General features: G+C 45.5%; 1 protein-coding gene across 2 annotated transcripts in view; it reads left to right on the forward strand.

Moving 5' to 3' along the window:
• LOC142576587 (NADPH-dependent 3-keto-steroid reductase Hsd3b5-like) overlaps nucleotides 1–20,881 on the forward strand; it is an 86,059-nt gene that overhangs the window by 56,008 nt on the left and 9,170 nt on the right. For both annotated transcript variants that reach the window (XM_075686772.1, XM_075686773.1), the window contains one exon: nucleotides 2,183–2,319. In XM_075686772.1, the coding sequence (XP_075542887.1) occupies nucleotides 2,183–2,319 (137 nt within the window). The remainder of the gene's footprint in view (nucleotides 1–2,182; nucleotides 2,320–20,881) is intronic.

Here is a 20,881-nt window from a genome sequence, read left to right on the forward strand (position 1 = left end):
TCGGAGACCACTATACCTTCAATGAAGAGAATAGCTTTCTACAAGCGTTTGGTTATTCGCCTACATTGAGAATCATCGCCAATCAGTTCTGCCCGCTAATGTAAGCCCTGGTTTCTCAACATGGACATAAGTTTTAGCATACAAGCACCTCCGCCTTTCCTTTCTGTGTCAATGCAGCCACCGGAGCCGGTAGCCGCACCCGCTACCGCGAGCTCCACCGCAGAATGCCGTAGGCACCAAACCTCGCTGGCGCGTCTCTCTGATGCCTTCCCTAATAATGATTACCTGTTCTGTTATTATTCTGCTCAATTGTTTGCGCTCGGTTGGCCGCAGTTTTTCTGGTGCGCTTAGGCATAGAGTGCCGGAGTTTTGTTGGTGCAGCATTGACGTAAGATTGCCACGATCTATGAATCCTGCAATGTCATTAATAATCCTACAAGCTCCTAGCATTGCTGAATATGCGTGTTTGTAGCCGTTACAAAGCGGGCTAGCACACACGCTGGATCATATCTTACAGGTAACAATCAGTGACGGCATACGACAAGTTCGCAAGTACCCGCCTATGTGATCCTCATAATATTTTGTCCTTCAGATTCGGCGCTCTATTTCCAGATGAATCCACAAGTTGGATGGCAGGCAATGTATTGTGCACCCTCACAGCCGGCACTGTTATCTAGTCGGTCACCCGTTTTTCAACCAGCACTGCTATACACCAGTTCTGGGCGCTGGTCTCATCCTCGCTCGCGCTTCTGTTCCTTCGTTGCTGTGCATTTAAGCCAAAAACGACGAGTTAACCTGCGCGTTACTTGTAGTTGTTTGACCTAAGTAGTACGCAATTGTTACAGTTTAATGATGTGAAAAGGAATGGTGGCACATATACCTGGCCCTTTGCGCAATAGTTCTGCATATTCAAATAAAGAGCCAAGCTTTTGCTAATGAAAGTCGCCAGTTGCATGAGCTGTTCCTTGGTCTCGCCTCTTTTATCGAATTTGCTCTCCTCTTGTGTGCCGAAATTTCACTATCAGATTCAGCGGACAGACTCGCGGGTGGCCAGCTATAAACGCATATTAAGGTTAGTTTTCTTCACCTTTGATGCAAACGGGTCGCATAAACACACGTTCTATAACCGCAGAACTACATGTAGCGTCAAAAGGTGGCATTAAATCAGGTCAGAACTGCTCACCATCAAGCTTATTGCACTAATCCGCCATTCTGACGCAGTGGCTCCGCATTTCTGCTCTTGAGCATTTCTGCTCTCGGGTTGCATTCTCGGCCGTGGTGCTGACGTTCCGTTGAGACAGTCGCATTCCGAGGACTGCCGCATTCTACGCTGCCACTCGCGTCGCTCGAAAGGCCACATATGCTAGTATTTCGAATCGGCTTGTAAAACTACGGTACCACTGCTACAGATGTGCTTGTGACTGGCTCGATTCTCTACGGAATTACGCAGTCAAACTGCGAAGATTACAAAAACATCCTTATTGAAACAAATATACGCCTTCAAGCTTATAATTCATTTATTCACGTGAATATCTTTCTAGAGAATATCTTGCCGTTCGCTTCGTCAGCCGTTTACCATTTTTATGTATCTAAAAGAAAGCGTAAAATTTTTAAACTGCTTTAGGAAGTGATGTAAAATGCTCCGCTAACGGTTCCTCACTGAAGACGAATTGGGAGTAGGGCGAGGCAGCCCTGCAGGGCAGTAGAGTCTTCTGTATGCTTCGATACACGGCCCTGAAAGCAAACGTTCATGTTCGGCTACTCGCTTAGATTCCCTACGTTTACATTAACACGACAGGACCGAGTACAGCGAGAAATCAGGCTCAAACGTACCCTACTCGACAGCGTTTTCATGCACTCACGCCTGACAGGTTGAGATTGTTGTGACAGCCTCCTTCGAGTCCAGAGATAAGCGAACGTTTCGTGTGAGTCGGTGCTCGCTGCGAACCATTGGCCCTTCCCGGCCGCGTTTGCACGTGCACTACAACTGGGTCGGGCTGGCTGCGATCGACTCTGTGCTCACTCAGACCGACCGGCTAATGTTTACACGAGCGCGGCGGGCGAATCTTAGCCCGACGAGCGCACTCGGCCCATTTTTGCTGGGTTTATGTAAACGCCCTCATTTATAATAATCTTTGACGGTTCTTGCACTTTCTTGTTTTTCTTTTCATTTTGTACGCAGAAAAAGGACGACTTCGCACGCTAGCGATCCGCCTGCCTCCCTTATACGGGGAGTTGGATCAAATTTTTATCACCAAGTGCCTGCGGATCGCCAAGCTCACGTTTAACTTCGCTTTTAGCCTCGACTACGGAGTGCAGGTCAGTAGAAGACTTTCGTTGTGACGAGTACATGGTCTGCTTACGATAAGCGAGCAGTAGAGTCTGGTTTGTGTAGTTAACGTCAACAGGAAGTCAGTTGCCGAAATAGACGTGCATTTTAGCCAAATTTAGGCACCGTCGTAAATGCCTTGTGACGGCGCTGGATTGTTTGCAACGGTGAAGCTTGTTGCTGCAGTTCCAGAGCCAAAATTACATACTCTTGCGCGCTTTTCTTGCGCGAAAACGCGGTTGTCAGAACGTGCGTCGTCCATACAGAAACTACATAAACAGGCCTAACGTACAACGCAAACCATTGGAAACACAATAAATAACCAAAATAATATCTCGCTGGGTTTACCCATGCAATCCTATTTATTTATAGCAACGACAAAAAAGAGCATCCCGCATAACTAATGCAATCTTGTAATTTAAATGACACTAAGGTTCCTTCGGGTGGTGAGGTAACAGTGGTCACACGCGCGCTGCTGGTTGCCTGTATCTGTTAGGTACATCTCTGTGTCGCGAGGGTGATGTGTGGTGCTTCTCGATGGAAAAAACGTGAGGAGCTTTCCCTCTTCGATTCGCGCGTGCCATGGCACGAGAACTTTGGGGCTTCCCAAAAGGTTTTGACGTATGGATACTGCGATGAGAAAGTAATTGTGGAGAGAAATAGGCACTCTTTTATGTATTTAGCGTAGTACACAGAAGTACAGCACACGTATAAATACATTTGATGCTTCCATATACCTTGTGTTCATAACTCTGTGTGGCAAGTGACATCCATTCCGGGGTTATTGTACCAAGAATAGCCACAGATACAGTGTCATGGAATGGGGTAGCCTCAATACAAGAAAATGGAACGCGAATCTATTGAATATGACGCTTTAATAAGAGGTCTATTTATCTATGACGCAACAGTAAACTTGCAGGTTTATTTCAACGTTTCTTAATTTGTTTACATATTAGTGGATAAAATATTCAGCACTGTATATCTTATAAGCGGTTCGGTAAGCAGGAAACATGCATGCCACAAGAAACCCGGATGGAATGGGAGGGAAAGCAAAGTGGTTTAGGCAAGACAATATTCACACTAGAGCAGCGCAACCACGCAAAAAGAAGAAGACTTGGATTCAGCCACAAATGCGCTAGCGCTGTTGTGCAAAATGTTCATACAGAATCCTACCAAATGTCCTGCTAAATTCGATCTTAACCTTTTTGTGTACTTTTATATTAACTGTTATTCATTCAATCAGACTTTGCTGATTTTGTTTCAACAGATAATTGCCACTGGCAAGTTGAACAACCTAGTACAATCGCATCCTTCTGCTGCTGCCCCCACTGTAACTAGTATTTCTGCTCAACGTTCAAAAGACACCAATTTCGACAGTCCGACAGAAATTGAGTATGATACCTCCGTGTGTACTCCGCTCTCTGTTACTGTGGGACCTAACCGCTCATTTGGACACATTAGGCATGGAGCCATTAAGAATAGACACAAGAGTTCTCCCATGTGTCCGACTGAGTCTCCTAAATCTCAGACGAACAAAAGGGAAAAGAGTGACCACCACGAGCAGGATGCGTTGCGTGCTGCCGTGGAATCATGCACACTAGGATCACCATTTCCCCAGTAAAAGTTCACTGGAATTGCCGCTATATCTCTTCCGGCTACACTGATCTGCTTCATCTAGTTCATAACCTAATTGCAGATGCTATGTTACTTCAAGAATCATGGCTTTCGTCACATCCAGCGATTGACTATTAATAATATTCAAAAATTTCGACCAGATCGCCCTCAAAGAGGCGGAGGGATGTTAGCATTTGCTACATCAAAAATGTATCATAAGGAAATTGTTTCTTTCGAACATGTGTGTTCAGACTGCGAACTTTCAGGATGTCGAAATTCTGGTCGAAATAATTTTATGCGTCGGCGATTCTCATCTGCATTAGACCTACCTTCCTCGCCGGCTCAGATGTCCATTTCAACGTGGGATACCTCATCGTGGGATCCATTACCCTTGCAATTATGCTTTCACATCAGGCTTCTATTGTACGGAAAAGACAGTTCATTTTTTATAAAACCTATAAGTCAGTGATAAGTTCAGTGGTATCATTGCTGACCACTCACGATGATCAGCCGAGGGCTGACTCGGCGGTGCTTCTTTTAAATCCTGCAATTTAGCCCGCTGAGTTTACTATTATGTTTGGCAGCTCGCCATCAAACTTATCTTGGTGCAATGAAGCATGTGCACGGGCTTTACAGGCGAAGAAAAGCAGCAAGGAAAAGTCTCCAACATAATCATTCACCAAAAAATTGGGTTGACTATAAATTATATGCAGCTCTTTTGAAAAGAACTGTGGCAATAGCAAAAGACGGACAGAAAAACCAATTACATTCATCTTTGTCAAAACCAGAAAGAAGATCGGCACTTTTTAGGTTTTTACGGAGCAGAAAATCTCTAGAACAGCTCGTATGGTCACTTTCCACTCTTGTGTCACCTAGAGAAGCGGCAGGTTCACTAGATGATATCGATAAAGATCCTCAAGCACGCTTTTCTTCGCAATGTCCTAGACCTAAGAGGTTTAATAGTTCGACATATGAGTTTGTAGAAGTAACCATGACCGATTTTTCCGACGTCATTATCACTTTATATCAATCGGCTCTTACAAGCAGACTGTACCACAAGAACTGTGGTTAAACTGTTATTTAACTCTTTCCCTAATCAGCTTCTCAATATACTCAACTGTTCCCTTCAACTTACATGGATCCCGGACTCTCAGAAAATTGCAAAAATTGTGCTTTTACTTAAAAATCAGAACGTCGGGTATATATTTTGAACAACATTCGGCCAATTGCCCTCCTTTAGAATCTAGCCAAAATAATATAAAACTGTGATTCATGTACGGCTCAATGAATTCACTTCGTCGCCGGGTATATATATATATATATATATATATATATATATATATATATATATATATATATATATATATATATATATATATATATATATATATATATATATATATATATATATATATATATATATATTTATATTTATATATTATCTGTTTGAGACAACTAGAATTTAGGCGTCAATGTTCCATCTGGTCAAATAACGATTGTTTAGAAAGCCGCGTTCGAATCGCAGGACTATCAGAAATATCCGCTTTGGTAACTTTGGGTATTGCAAAAGCATATGACAGTATCGAGCATGGAATTTTAATTTATAGATTAGCGAGCTGTGCTGTTCCACATTATCTAGCGGCCTAGATAGAAAAGCTCCTTTCTGGTACATATAAATAGGCGAGAGGCGTACCACAGGGATCTGTTCTTCGTTTTTATTTAACATGTTTTATCATCCATTGCACGTCACCAGCATGTGCAACTTTATCTCTATGCTGATGATAGTGCATTTTTCTCCTGACCGCGGGATATCAATACGTTACACCGCATTTTGCAGTCTCATTTGTCTGCACTTGAGACCTGCTTGGACGGGCTACAGTTTTCCCATAACGTTAAGAAATGCTCGTTGCTTGTGTTTCCACTGCCAAATTCCATTTTCCATTCTCGCCATTATCAAAATGAGCCGGTACCGCAAGTTGCAGCTTTGAGGTCCCTAGGGATAACCTATAATGGTACGCGAAACTGGCAGCCGCAAATCGAAACAAATGCAAGTAAAGGAAAACGTGCAATAGAATTGTTGCGGCGTTTCAGTAAGAAAAAGACGAGTATGCGTAGGGCTACACTGTGGATAACTTATAAGCTTGCGTTGTGAATATTTTATGAGTTTTACTTCCGCCTCATTCACGAATTCGGCTGTGGTTTTTTTTTCAGGGTGGACTGCATACAAGCTAAGACCTTTAATACTAAAAGAAAGGCAAGCGCTGCATTTAATTCTTGGGCTGCCACGTTTTGTGGCTCACGACGTGCTTTATCCGGAGGCAGAAATTCTTCCCCTTGAGTCCCGATTTAAACAACTTACTGTCCTAACTTTTCTAAAGCTTTACAATGCACCCCTCTCCCGTTTGCAATCCATCTTGATCAATTGTCCCGATTGGTGTTTCAGAACACATTGGCGGCGTTATCGACAACCACAAGTTGTTTTTGTTCAGGCGCTGTTATCAAAACTTGATGTTCGGCTAGCGTGCCGGATTTCTCCGAAAACTAATTCGTTAAAGGTGAAACTGATTTTTGATGACATTTTTCCAAAACATGCAAAACATCTTCCAGCGTGCATACTTGAAAGTCTCCTTCAAGATGGTCTTAGTAAATTTCCGTGTCACTTGGTTATTTTTACGAAAGCAACACAAAATTTATAGAAGACCGGAGTTGTCATTTTTTTTCATATCAGCTGAACTGGTCTTTTGTCTTGCTGAATTAGCCCCAATATTTCTTGCAGAATTTCTGACAATTATTCTAGTTATGAGAAAACATGGTCCACAGAACTCAAAAGTAATGGTGGTTACTGATGCGCTTTCGGTTTGTGTTCATTTAACTTCTAATATTCGGTCACACCATGTAAGCATATTTTCGACGCTTGCCCCGAACTCCGCTTTGCCTGGTTCTTCGGTCATAGTGGAATCTTCTTATATGAATTAGCTGACTCTCTAGCTTAATCATCACTAAATGGCCCAGTCCTGAATATTCTTTCAGATTTCGTTTTTATACCAGGAGCTAAGTTTAAACATATTTTACTTTTATATTCTGATGATTCATCCCTACTTTCCGCGGATGATTTCCGACACCTAAATTTCCAATGGAACACGAGCAAATGCCTTTCACGACAATGCGAGGTAACCTTAACAAGCTTCCGTTGTAGAATTCCCCAACTCAATGTTTCCTCAATAAATCTGGTTTATCCATAACTAAAGTCTCCTCTTTTGGCAACGAACCAGAAACTCTGAATCATTTATTTATTTCATGCCGTCGCTTCTCCTCTCTCCGCAGAATGCTCCTCTTATTTCTAACTAGCAAGCTAGGCTTAGCGCTTACTACATCAAAGGTCGTTTCTTTTGGCGGCTCTGAATTAGGCACAAGCCAAGGGTCAATGATAAGTGCTATCCAGAAGTTAATTGAAGCGTTAGGAAGGTTTACCTGCTAAGGTACTGAGTGTAGGATGCTTTACTTTATCTATATTTATGTTTAAGCCCCCTGTAAATTTATATTAGCATTTAGCTACCTAATGCTTCGTTTTGAATGTATGCCTTTACCCCCTTTTGATATTAGATGCACATTTTATTCAACCCAGTGGGACCAGTGCGCCCTCTGGATACGAGCCATGTTTTGAGGCAACAACAACAACTACTTTTGGTGTCTCGAAAGCCGAAAAAAAGCATGTAGCTTGAACTGAGATCTAGAGTGCTACTCCAAAGACTGATGCAGCTGCAAACGTCGTCAACAGGTGCTTGAGGTGCGAGCATCGTCCGTATTCCTTTGGCGGCTCGTGTCTGACCTCGCGCTTCGGCACGAATGCCCTAGGTTCGCAAGACCGGGACGCCGACCAATGTGAGCGAGACCTGTGCTGTGGGGCCCATCCCTCAGCAACGAGTGGTCAGCCTAGCAGTGCTAGAGTTTTCATTTCATAAAAACGCGATAAAGACGAAGACGAAAGGAACACATACAACAGGACTGGCACTACTTCCAACTAGCGTTTATTACAAACGGTCCTCTATGTATACTCTACACGTCAGATACATCATGCACTCATCATCATACATACAAAAGATTGTAAATGAATCAGATCATACACACGATTGTATGATCACCGAGTTCATTTGCCGAGATACAGCGAAGGAAACGTCACTTCTTTTTCATCCAGAACAAAAGATAGTCAGCTGACACACTCGCCGCCTGCTCTCTATAAAATATGCTTCAACAATTTTGCGTTCTGTTTTTCTGTTTTCTTTCCTCTAGAAAGTTGTCACCAAACTTGTGTGTGCATGCGCACTTTTTTGCAATGTGCGACCTAGTAACTACCGTATTCTTTTTTAATATCATTATTGTGCTGTATAGCCCTGTCATTGAAGCCCCAGCCGGTTTGTCCTATATAAACGCGTCCACAATCTAAGGGTAATACACAACATCTGAAGTGTATTCGGTGCGATTGGTCCGGTGAGTAGTATGACATTGCATGCGTTTGGGTGCTTCTTCTTTTGAAGGTTACACACTGCTCATAATTTACACGGAGCTGAAAAATCTTGATTGACATTGAGCCGGTTTGTGACCTTTTTCAATGTATGTGAAACTTAGTGGATGTGGGATCGCATGAACAGGTCTTTTGTCACAACCTTTGGTTGGGCACTTGCTTCCCTGTCTTAATTTTCGAAGCAATGTTTCACAGACATATGAACTGACAGACATTGTAAAACCTGCGTGTTTCAATCTGTCTTCGTGGTTAGACACACTATGCTCAATTTAGTGAACACGTGACTTTTGCAAAGCCCTCTGAAGGCATGTGTTGGCTATGCCCCTCTTTATCAATTTCGAATGTGCCCTATAGAAAGGCAAAAAACTGTTTTGTAACTGCAGCATATGTGGTCATCTGACGAAAATGAACTTTTAAGATCTAGAAACTGAAAGCAGTTGTCATCAGGCAGTGCAAAAGCAAACTTGGGCTCCTATGAAAACTTGGTGTACAGTTTGAGACAATCTGCTGCAGCACTTTCATGACACAGAACTGATGAATTGTTAAGGACTATTAGATAGTCGTCGACATACCTAAATACATGAATGATTGATTGCCCAGTAAGGTCAGGCACCCTGCTAGGGCACCTGAAGCGACTACCAATCGAAGATCTCTTCATTGTGAGGTGCTCTGGTGACGTAATCTTAGAGCTGCGACATGGTCTGGCATCTGTAGCAGCAGCTTTCTTACTAGACGTTGAAGACATATTATTCTGTGACGAATGAAGGTATATTATTTGATGTTCATGAAAAAATTAATGAAATGGGTGAACTGCAATTCCGGAACTTAGTACGCATGAACGGCAACAATTTTCAACCTTGTCAGAATTTTACTTGAGTTGCACTGTCATTAGTTACAATGGCTGTTATTACATACGAAGCACAGGAATCCGTAATGCTTCGTCAATAGCCCAAATATTATGTGAAGCTTTTTTGCGTCCTTTGACAGCGTCGTTAATGCGGAACTAACTGGAAATCAATCATTCGTGTATTTAGGTATGTCGACGGCTATCTAATAGTTCTTGACAATTCATCATCATCATTTATCATTTCATCATTTATTTTCCCTTAAAGACGCCGATGGGGCATTACATAAGGGGGGTGGCGTCACTAAACATTACGGGGCGCCTTATCACATAAAAGATAACAGTGAAGAAGAAATAAAGACCGAAGTTAAGACCCACTATATATAGCAAGAACCACATACAGGAAATATATTGTTAGGAGCGACGGGGTAGATATTTCTCTCCTGACGTTCATTCACTGGTGCTTCAATAAGGTTGTCTCTGCCTTCCTTAGGGAAAGACAAAGATCACAAGAAAACATTTAGATACTAAAAAGCGCTGTAAGGATATCTTTGAATTTTGAGGTATTTCTCTCTTTGACAATAAACTCAGGGTGGTTTGTTCCAGTCTTCAATAGTGCATGGTAGAAGAGATAGATTAAAGGATTTGGTAGATCCATGGAGTCATTGTAAACTACAAGATTTGAAAATACAGCGGTAAGTACGATTAGGAGGCAGCAGGAGAACACCATGAATATGCAGAAAATTATAGTATATTTTGTGGAAAAGAGAAAGACGAGTGATCCTGCGGCCCACTGCTAAAAATGGAAGAACCAGGGATGATTCGATATTGGTAATATTAATATTCCTCTCATATTTAGCAGTGATAAACCGTGAGATGAGGCTCTGAATTACTTCTAACGCGTCGATTAAGTAAGCTTGATGTGGACTCCAGATGGAGGATGCATACTCAAGTCGGGTGCGGAAGAAAATTTGGTAGGCTAGCCGACGGAATAAAGGGGGAGAAAGAGTGAGAGATCGTCTGATGAAGGCAAGAGTCTTGGAGGAATCAGCAGCGAGCTTGAGTATGTGTTCTGACCAGGATAAGTTGTTAGTGATTGTTACTCCTAGATAGCGATAAGAATCAACTTGCTCAATACTAACTGGACATAGGGAATAAGAATATATTTAACCCTCATTCCAAGAAATCTGCATGAATTTACATTTAAAAACGTTTAAATACATTCGCCATAAGGTGCACCAATCCTCAATTTTATGCAAGTCATCCTGAAGCTGAGACTGATCCCTGCTGGAAGCAATTCTTCGATAAAGGAAGCAGTAATCTGCAAAAGGTCGTATAGTAGAGGAGAGATTATTTGGAAGACCATTTATAAATATCAAAAGCAAGAGAGGACCTAGAACCGACCCTTGGGGAACACCTGATAATACGTCGCAAGTTTTAGACTTCTGATTTTCAGTAGCAGTGAACTGTGAACGATTAGTCAGGAAGCGCTCAATCCATGATTGCCAGGCAACAGAGCGCTCCAAGGCGGGAAGGGGCATAACTGAAGACACGGTGCAATCGGTGAAGATGGCCACGGAAATGTACCAGGAACTTTGGCGCATCCGCAACAGATCAGCGGCGTTGGTCCAAGCTGGAGCCAGCCAGATGGTCAATGAAAGGACAGCCTGCAGAACGAAAGGCGGTGATTTCAAGGAAATTACAGCGGCGAGGTGAACCCCAGTTATGTGTCTTGACTATGCTGAAGCAGATTGTATAAAAGGTTCACCACGTTATCCCAGGGGCTCAAGTTTACTTTTGAACTGCTAAATGACAACTGTATTCAGATTCTACATATTAAAGTTTATTTTCGTCAGATGACCATGTATGATGGAGATACAACAGATTATCCAATGAAAGTGTTTTGCCTTTCGATAGCGCACATTCGAAATCGATAAAGAAGGGCATAGCCACCACATACCTTCAGAATGCTTAGCAAAACTCGTGTGTTCACTAAATTGAGCATAGTGTGTCTAGCCAAGTAGCAGATTGAAACAAGCGGGTTTTTCAGTGTCTGTCCTTTCATCTGTCTGTGAAACAATGCTTCTAAAATTAGGACGGGGAAGCAAGTGCCCAACCAAAGATTGTGACAAAAGACCTGTGCATGCAATCCCATACCTCCAAAAAGTTTCACATAATTTGAAAAAGGTCGCAAACCGACACAACTTCAATCTAGTTTTTCAGCGCCTTGAGAATGGTCAACAGTGTGAAACCTTCAAAACAAGAAGCACCAGAAACGCTAGCAATGTCACACTAATCACCGGACAAACTGCACCTAATGCCCTTCAGAAGTTGTGTAGCAAGTACCCTTAGATTGGTGACGCGTTCATGTAGGACAAACCAGCCGGTGCTTCAATGACCGGGCTAGAATGCACAATAATGACATTAAAAATGAAGGAGGTAGTCACTTGGCCGAGCAGTGCAAAAAGTGCGAATGCACACCCATGTTTCGCGACATAACTTTCTTGAAGAAAGAAAACGAAAAAGCAGAACGCGAAATAGTTGAATCATATTTTAACCCGCCGTGTTTGCTTAGCGGCTATAGTGTTGGTCTGCTAAGCACAAGGTCGCGGGATTGAATCCCGGCCACGGCGGCTGCTTTTCGATGAGGCCGAAATGCGAAAAGAAGCGTGTACTTAGATTTATATGCACGTTTAAAAACTCCAGGCAGTCCAAATTTCCGCAGTCCCCTACTACGACGTGCTTCATAAGCAGAAATGGTTATGGCAAGTAAAACCTCATTATTTATTTTTTTTTATTTTAAGCATATTTTATAAGGAAAGCAGGCGATTAGTACGTCAGCTGTGCGTCTTTTGTATTGCAAGAAAAAGAAGTGACGTTTCTCTCGATGTATCTTGGCACATAAACTGATTGACCATACAATCGGGTGTATCATCTGATTCATTTACAATTCTTTGTGTGTATGATGATGAGTGCATGATGTATGTGATGCGCAGAGCATAAATAGAGAACCGTTTGTAATAAACCTCAGTTGGAAGTAGCACCAGTACTGTTGTATGTGTGCCTTTAGTCATCGTCTTTAGCGCGTTTTATGAAAACTGTCAAGATGAACCAACTCGCCCAAACCAAGGTATTGTTCGTCTGCTACAGCTTCGAGGCTAGCATGTCCTGGAAAACGAATCTTATTTAGAAGTCTTGTTCGGCGCGCCTAAGCACTGAATGCAGCAGCTGCGTGCCTGTACATCTGCTGCGCCCTCATTGTGATAATCATGGCAAGGTTGTCGTGACCCCTGTGTTACGATCGTCCAATATAAGTCATTTTGGAATACTTGCTCTTGTAACAGCCAGTGCGGTACCAGCAGTATTGAAGATGATAAAAGCCACAAGGATCGTTCGTCGTCGAACAAGAAATATGCTTCGCTCTCGGGATAGAAAAGACTACACGAGAACTTGAAGTGGCTGGCAGTTTTGAAGAGCTCTTTAACCTCCAATGTCTAAGAATTCATGACAGAAAGTGAAAGAATATTTTTCTCTGCATCTCTGAGAATATGAAAGTTTTAAAAAGTTTGCTTACATTCTTAAATCATGCGGCATGTCTTGAAGAAACTATACCGGCATATACATAACTCTATTAGTCCGGAGTAATTAGGCACGGATGTAGAGGCTTCTTAAAACTTTGAATTTGATATATCTTGCGATAGCGCAAGCCCTGAAGTTATTTTGCCCGAATCAGAGATGAGAGCATCACGCATATTAGTATAGCAGGAATTTCAACGAATAGGACTGGCCGGGCGGGGTTTGCCGCCACGACTAGAGAAGGCCTCATTATTATGACGCAGCAAAATTGTCAGTTTAAAGAAATCTGTGAGAGCCGCAGCACATGACGGAACTGGGAAAATTGTAGCAGTAAACGGATCCACGCAAGTTCCAACAGTGCATGATGCAGAAGCTCAGGAATCTATGGAGGCGATTGAATTAGTGTGCCACAAATATCGTTATAAAATATGGAATGGTGTTATTTGACGATGATAGAATTTTAGAAGTCCACTACAGTCCTTTGAGTGGGACATACGATACGTTTGGTACCACTGCTGAAAAATGTTTAACGGGAATCACAAAGACAAAAAGAAACGAAGAAAGAAACGGTGTTTCAAAATAAAATAAACGTTTTTCTTTACTTGACCAAATGGCAATCTCTTTATGAGGCTCGCCGTAGTGGAGTACTTTGGATTAATTTTGGCCATTTGGAGTTCTTTATTGTGAACGTAAAAAAAAATATTAGTAAATGCCTCATGGTACGCAGGATGTTCAAGATCCGACGCAGGCATCAGGATAGAGCAGTCACAGAATACCCAGCGAGAAAGTTATCCCCCCCAGAAGAACCAGAAGACCGAAAAAAAGTTTGCATTTCTGTGGAAAGCGCTCTAACAGACATGAACGCTGTACTCAAAGCATGTAGGAGGACCCAAGGACGAAGAAAAGGCATCTCGCTACTTGGCGAGACGGAAAGGTGTGCTGAAATGTAAAGATATTGCATAAAAGAAATCAAAAGCATAAATAAACCTCAATTCAAGAGAAAACCTGAAACGAAAGAGGACAGCAAATCAAATAGAAACGAGAACAGCAATTTCGGACCAAGAATTCTTGCGGCTCTTCCACAAAACCTTTCCAGCTCTCGCTGTCATGTCACAAGGATTGCGGTTCGAAACCGCCACGAGTAATTCAAATACCATTGGACGTGAAAGCGTTTTCAACCAACAGCCGTATACCATCTCAGGCAACGTCAAGGGTTTTCTACATGCCTTCTTATATTACATTATTTTTATTACGTACTGCTTTCTTAGTATTACGTTTATCAGTTTTGTTTCCTACTAATACTGAATGTGCAGCCTTCTTCCTACTATGGGTCCATGTCATTTCTAAAAATTTTATAATTATCACCACCATTTTAAGTAATGGTGGTGATTACGTAACGTAACTTGTAGGAGCTGTTTTAATAAATAGGATTCAAACTGCCTCTGTCCATCCGTCGTGAGAGTCCCGAGACAGCCGAAGCACAAGACCCAAGCGGGCACGAAGACTTGGAAAAGTGATCTTGCAGTCATGTTTTGGATGTACATGGTCTCAGGCGAACACGTAAACTAAAATACGATTGCTAGCGGATACCTGCAGCGGCGTGACGACAAAGAGTGTAGTCCAATCACGTCGATGCGGCCGTGGCCAAAAAAAGATGGATGGCAGCAAAGGCTGAATCGGGGGCTTGGTGTGACACATCAATTTCGGACATTTGCAGAGCATACTGCGAGACTGTTTACGCACGTAGGAATTGATGTGAGGCCAGGCGTAGCGTTCCTCGCCGAGACGCCGCGTACCTTGGGCACCAGGGTCGGTAGGCGTCGTGCCGAGTGAAAATGACAACGGTGCTAGGCCCCGGGAACGAAAGGACAAGGAAGGTTCGCTGATGCGTCGCACCAATAAAGATGACGCACGCTGATGGGGTAATAGCTGCAGACGGAGAGAACGAGAGATATACCGTAGCACTTCCAACTCCGCATCTACAAGATGTGCCATCACGAATCTCTTCCTGTATGCTGCTTGCGTAGGAGAACTGACGGCAGCCAACTGACGGCTCGAGGGCTTACGGACCGAGCCGCAGTCGCAAGTGACGCCCCGACACCCTCCGGACGTGACGGTGCAGTAAATTAGTGGGAGTGGGAGGACAGAATGACCACATATAATGACATCACGAAACATTATAGGTTAGAGAGGCGCATGTTCCCGCGACCTCACGCAAAATTGACAAAAAAGCAGTCTGTCGCATGGCGGCAGTTACAAATTAGGACGTATCCGAATCCTGCGCTCTCGAACATCATATATCCGGATGTATATCCTACGGACAAATGCAAAACATGTGAATCCAGAGCTACCCTGGAGCATATATTATGGGAATGCCGAGGGATAAATAACAATAAAGAAAACGAGGCCTCAAGCAGCAGCCTTCGCACGCGCTGGGAAGCCGCGCTGCTCAGCCCCGCCCTCGAAGATCAGCTATGGGCCGTCCAGCGGGCCGAGGATGCCGCCAGGACCCAAGAACTCCTGGCCGTCACGTAGGCGGGGCCTTTGGCCCTCCCCACCAACTCGCAGGGCACACCACAAAGTTCTTTCCTCCTCCTCTAAATTTGCACTCAAGGTATTCGCAAGTACCCATGGCCGACGGCCGAAGACAGCTTTTGTCACACCCGACGGCTTATACGAACTTAACATAATGTCTATTGAAGATGGGGGGGGGGGTAATGCACCCGTAGCGGTTGACAGCATCATGGACACAGTTCTGCGCGGCTTGAAGTGGCACATGTGCTTGCGCTATCTTGACGACGTTGTTGTTTTTGCTCCTGACTTTCCCACGCACCTTCAACGGCTGCGTTCTGTTTAACGTGTTTTACAAACGGAGGGCTACAACTAAACTTCCAGAAGTGCCAATTTGCTGCTCGGCAGCTGACAGTTCGAGGTTACGTCATCTCCAAGGATGGAATTTTGCCCGATCCAGCCAAACTTCGGGCCGTTGCCGAATTCCCTAAGCCTACATTTGTCAATGACGAGCACAGTTTTGTTGGACGGTGTTCCTAGTTTAGGCGCTTTATCCGAAACTTCGCCACCATCTTACGGCCCCTGACGAAGCTCGTGGTCGTCAGCGTCCTGACTTCGCGGTCGTAAGCGTCCGACGAGGCGTTCGCAATCCTGCGCCGTTTGCTGACCTCAGATCCAAGTTTGGGTCACTACGAGACGGCGGCCCCTACGGAGGTGCACACTTATGCGAACGGCGTTCCACGGCTTTATGCACGACTTATGCACGGCTTTTCTGAATACGTTGTGGCTTATGCAAGTCACACGCTTACGAAAGCCCACAGTCTGTATAGCGTGACGGAAATAATGTTTGGCGATCATCTGGACTTCAAATAAGTTCGGGCCATGTTTGCATGGCCGACCATTTGACGTCGGCACGGACTACCACGCACTGTGTTGGTTGTCGTCACTCAAAGACCCTTCAGGCTACCTTGCCCCTTGGGCACTTCACATGCACGACTACGGTATTCGAGTGCTCTACCATGGCGGCGCCCAGCACTTTGACGCCGACGCCTTCTTGCACTCTCCCTTTCCCGACGACAAAGCCCGCTGCTCCGTATCCCAGATTGCCGCTTCTTCAATCGACCTTCGCACCATCGCTCCCGAACAGCGCAAGGTCCACTGGATCACCTCGCTGATAGACTTTCTCTCTGATCCATCAGCCTAACCAATCACGTGCGCGTTACGTCGTCAAGCCCACCATTTCGTCATTCGGGACGACCTACACCACCGGCGCAATTGCACAGCCGATGGCCGCGAGTGATTGCTACTAGCACTCCGCAGTCGGCGTTCTGAAATACGCGCGTCATTACACTCTGACTCACAGTGTGCAAACTCGGTAGTATTGGAAACTTACCAACGCATTCGACAGCGGTTATACTGGCGCGGGCTGCGTAGCTACGTTCAGAAGTTCATTCGCTGGTGCCCCGATCTTCAGCACCGGAAATCTTCAGCGTGCCTTTCGCCAGTCGGCCTGCAACCGTTACGTTACGTTGCTCTACCCGGCGATTCGGGCCCGTCGGCATTGATCTATATGGGCCACTTCCCCTGACATCTGCGGTAACCGCTGGGCCATCGTGGATGTTGACAACCTCAAGCGATGCGCCGTAACTGCCACTTTTCCAGCAGCTACAGTGCGCGATGTTGCCTCCTTCCTGCTTCGCCGATTCATACTGCGTCATGGTCCACCACAGTAGTTAATCAGGCATCGCGGACCTGTCTTCTTGTCGGAAGTCGTCGAAGTCAGCCTCAAAGAGTGCCACATTGTACAGTGCACAAATACTGCTTACCTTCCGCAGGCCAGTGGACTTACAGAACGCTTTAACTGGAGGTTAGACGACATGCTCGCAATGTACGTAGCCTCTGACCGCACTAATTGGGATGCCATTCTGCCCTTCGCAACCTACGCCTACAAAACAGCCACTCAGAGCATCACCATTTATTTTATTGACGGCCGGCACCCATCCAACACAATCTACACAATCCTTCCGTACAATCCGGATGCATCTCGTGTGTGCCTATTTCTGCCACAGGAAGACATGGCGAAGAGTGTCGCGATCTCGCGCGGGCCTTTACTTCAAATGACCAAGAGCGCCAGACTAGCGTTCGCGGTGACCCCACTTCTGCGCCCACGTTCCTCTCCGGAGCACTTGTGTGGTGCTCGGTGCCTTCCACTGCATCTAGTCTCTCGTCGAAACGACTTCCAAAATATGAAGGCTCCTATCGCGTCGTCGAACGCACATTTCCAGTCAAGTACGTGATCAAGCCCGTTGAGCCGTCTTCGGACATGCGCCATCGCGAACGAGACATTGTCAACGTCGACCGCTTCGAGACCTACTAGACCCACTTAATGTGGCATGCTGTTAGGTCACCAGGTGGATCCGTTTTTGTCCCCGTGGGTAATTAAAGAGAATGATTGGGACAATATAGTGGGTCGCCCTCTCCAGCACTTTCGAAGGCGAAGCCATGAGTGAAGCCTTCAGTTGGCGGTGAAAACGTTCGATGATTCCATTGGATATCGGGTGGTAAGAGGTAGTCTTGATGTTATTGATACCGAGGAGCCGAGATAGATCGATGAACAATGTTCAGTCGAATGGACAACCATGGGCGATCCTAATGGTGCAAGGGGCGCCGTAGCGGTGATCGAGAGAGTGGGGAGCGTTCGAGCTCTCGACCTTGCGTTGATGTTCTAAAGCAGCATCGCTTCAGGTTATCTGGTGAAACTATCAATTCAGGTTAGCAGGTAGCCGTGGTTCCCGGAGCGATGAAGGGGGCCGACAATATCGACGTGCATACTGCTGGAGCGAACATCCGGGAACTTGCCATGAGGAGTCGCAGTGTGGCGTTGCACTTTAAGCTGTTCGCATTGAGGCACGCGTGTGTCTAGCGACGAACGTCTACGTTGATACTAGGCCACACGTAAGGAGAAGCGACGAGTCAATGTGTTGCACGAATGCCAGGATGACCCAAAGAAGGGACAGCATCAAAGACGGTCCGGAAGTATGGGCGAGGCACGTAGGGACGAGGACCTCCGGTCGGCAAATCACAGACGAGGGGCACGTCGCAGTCAGGGAACGAGACACCTTTAAACAGCATAGATGTGCCACTTGTGTGAAGTAGTTGGAGCTCGGCGTCGATATTCTGGGCGGCAGCCATGGCTGGGAAGTCGATTACCGTACGCCCATGGGCCATTGGATGAATGGTGGCAGGAGAAAGTGCGCGGCAACGGCGTTGCATTTTCGGCTGACGTGACGAATGTCGCTGGTGTATTCAGAAATCTAGGCGAGCTGTGTGATTTCGCGGGGAGTATAGGAAGTGGTGCTGTTGGAGGCTAAGACGCACGTCAGTGGTTTATGGTCAACAAGAACATGAAAGGAACGTCCCTCGAGAAAATATTGAAAGTGATTCACAGCGAAACAGATGGCGGACACTTCTTGGCTGAACGTGCTGTAGCGGCACTCAGGGGGCACAAGCTTCTTCAAAAAGAAGTCGAGGTGCTGCGAACAACAGCAACGTCGCATTCGGGGTAGACGAGGAGCGTCGTGCAGGCAAGGCCTTCTTTGATTCCTCTAAAGACGCGGTTAGTGCTGTCGTTCCAGGGCACGGAAGTATTCGATGGCTTTGGGTATGAGAGAAGGTCATGGAGAGGCTCCAGTATATTGGCACAGCGGTGAATGAAATGGGGGTAATACTTGGCGAGGCGAGCAAATTCGCGCAGTTGCGTGGTGGTGAATGGCTGAGGAAACCCACGGATGGCTGTAACGCGGGTGGCGAGTAGACGAAAGCCGTGTGCGTTGACGCGATAGCCGAGCAAATTCAATTCCGTAACACCGAACTTGCTCCTTGGACCATTGACCACACGTTCAAACTTGCTGTGTCTTGCGTCACGTGGCATTTGCGTTCGTTGTCTCCGGATATACGGATGCCTCTACCTCCTAGGTTACCAGTACGTGAACAGACCAGAGTTCGTTGAACAGCGTTCGTTGACTCCGGATATACGAATGCATCTACTGCCTAGGTTACCACAACATGAACAGACTATGGTGTACCATAGGAACTAATATGCCTTCCTTATTGGAATGGCCAACAAGCCTGCGTGCGGCACATGCAGCAGCGAAGAAACGCTCGCACAAAATATCTGTGTCTGCCCGTGATATAGTGGCCAGTGACAAGTAATATGCAGAGTTCTGGATCAGGTGGACCATCGTCCACTATCAGAACTAAAAGCTCTGTATAACAGTACGCATTTGGGCTGGTTGGTTGAAGATTACCAGCAGAAAACAGCACTAAACAACTGGATGCAAGGGGAATTTCTGTTGCTTTTGTGCTTTCAGATAGCGGTAGAGTATATATATGTTGATAAGAAAGAATAAAGACACTTGGTTGTTAGTCAGCGCAGTGGTCTGTGTCTCCTCTCTTCGTCCTTATGTTTAGCCCTGTTTTGTGCTCGTAAAAGCTTTGTCAGTGCTGCCAAACAACATCCGAGCTCAAGGCCTTACTCGCGTTACTAAGGTTCCTGCGGTCAACAGGCGTTCACGATTGACTTTGCGAACGCGCCCCTTCTACCATATTATAGTGCACGTGGTTTGTTTGTGCTCCTCTCTCTTTCTCTTTCTTTATATCTATCTGCCCTTTTCATTCTTTTTCTATTTTTATTCTCTGCTGTTTCATCCCGTGCAGGATAGCCAACCAGAACCACTTCTGGTTAGCCTACCTGCCTTTCTATGCATCCTTTTTACTCTCTTGCTGAGTCTCGCGAGCACTTGGCATAGATTGAGCTTGTGACCTTCGGCGGTGGTGCTGTAGACGAGGATGTCGTCAAGATAGGCAAAGCAGCTTGTCAAGCCACGTAATACGGGGTCAATAAACGCTGAAAGGTCTTGGCCGCATTACGTAAACTGAAATGCGTGCGAGGATATTTGAATAGGTCTAAGGGTGTTATAATGGCGGCCTTAGGATTATCTGAGGGTTCTGCAGGAATCTCGTAGTAAGCTTTCACTCGGTCGACGTTACTGAATATGGTGCAGCCGTGCAGTGCCAGCGTAAACTCCAGGATGTGGGCAATTGGGTACCAGTCCCCGACAGTGGCCTTGTTGATAGCACGGTTATCGCAGCACGAGCGCCAGTCACCAGTCTTATTGGGCACCATATGGAGTGGCGAGGCCCAAGGACTGGAGGAAGGACGAATGAAGTCCGGGTCGAACGTGTTGAAACTCCTTTTTGGCGACAGCTGGACGATCCCGTACGAGGCGACGAGCCCAGAAAAACACAGGAGGGCCAGTAGCGACGATATGATGTGCCGCGCTGTGAGTGACCGAGGACTGAGAGGAGAGTGGTCGGAAGACGTCCTGAAACTCGGCAAGCACAGCTCACGAAGAGTCGGGAACGGCCATATGCGAGTCCATTCGGTGGAGTGCGGTAGGAAACGACTTTGACATCTAAACTCGAC

This window comes from Dermacentor variabilis, chromosome 3, assembly GCF_050947875.1.
Source record: "Dermacentor variabilis isolate Ectoservices chromosome 3, ASM5094787v1, whole genome shotgun sequence".
Classification (NCBI taxonomy): Eukaryota; Metazoa; Arthropoda; class Arachnida; order Ixodida; family Ixodidae; genus Dermacentor; species Dermacentor variabilis.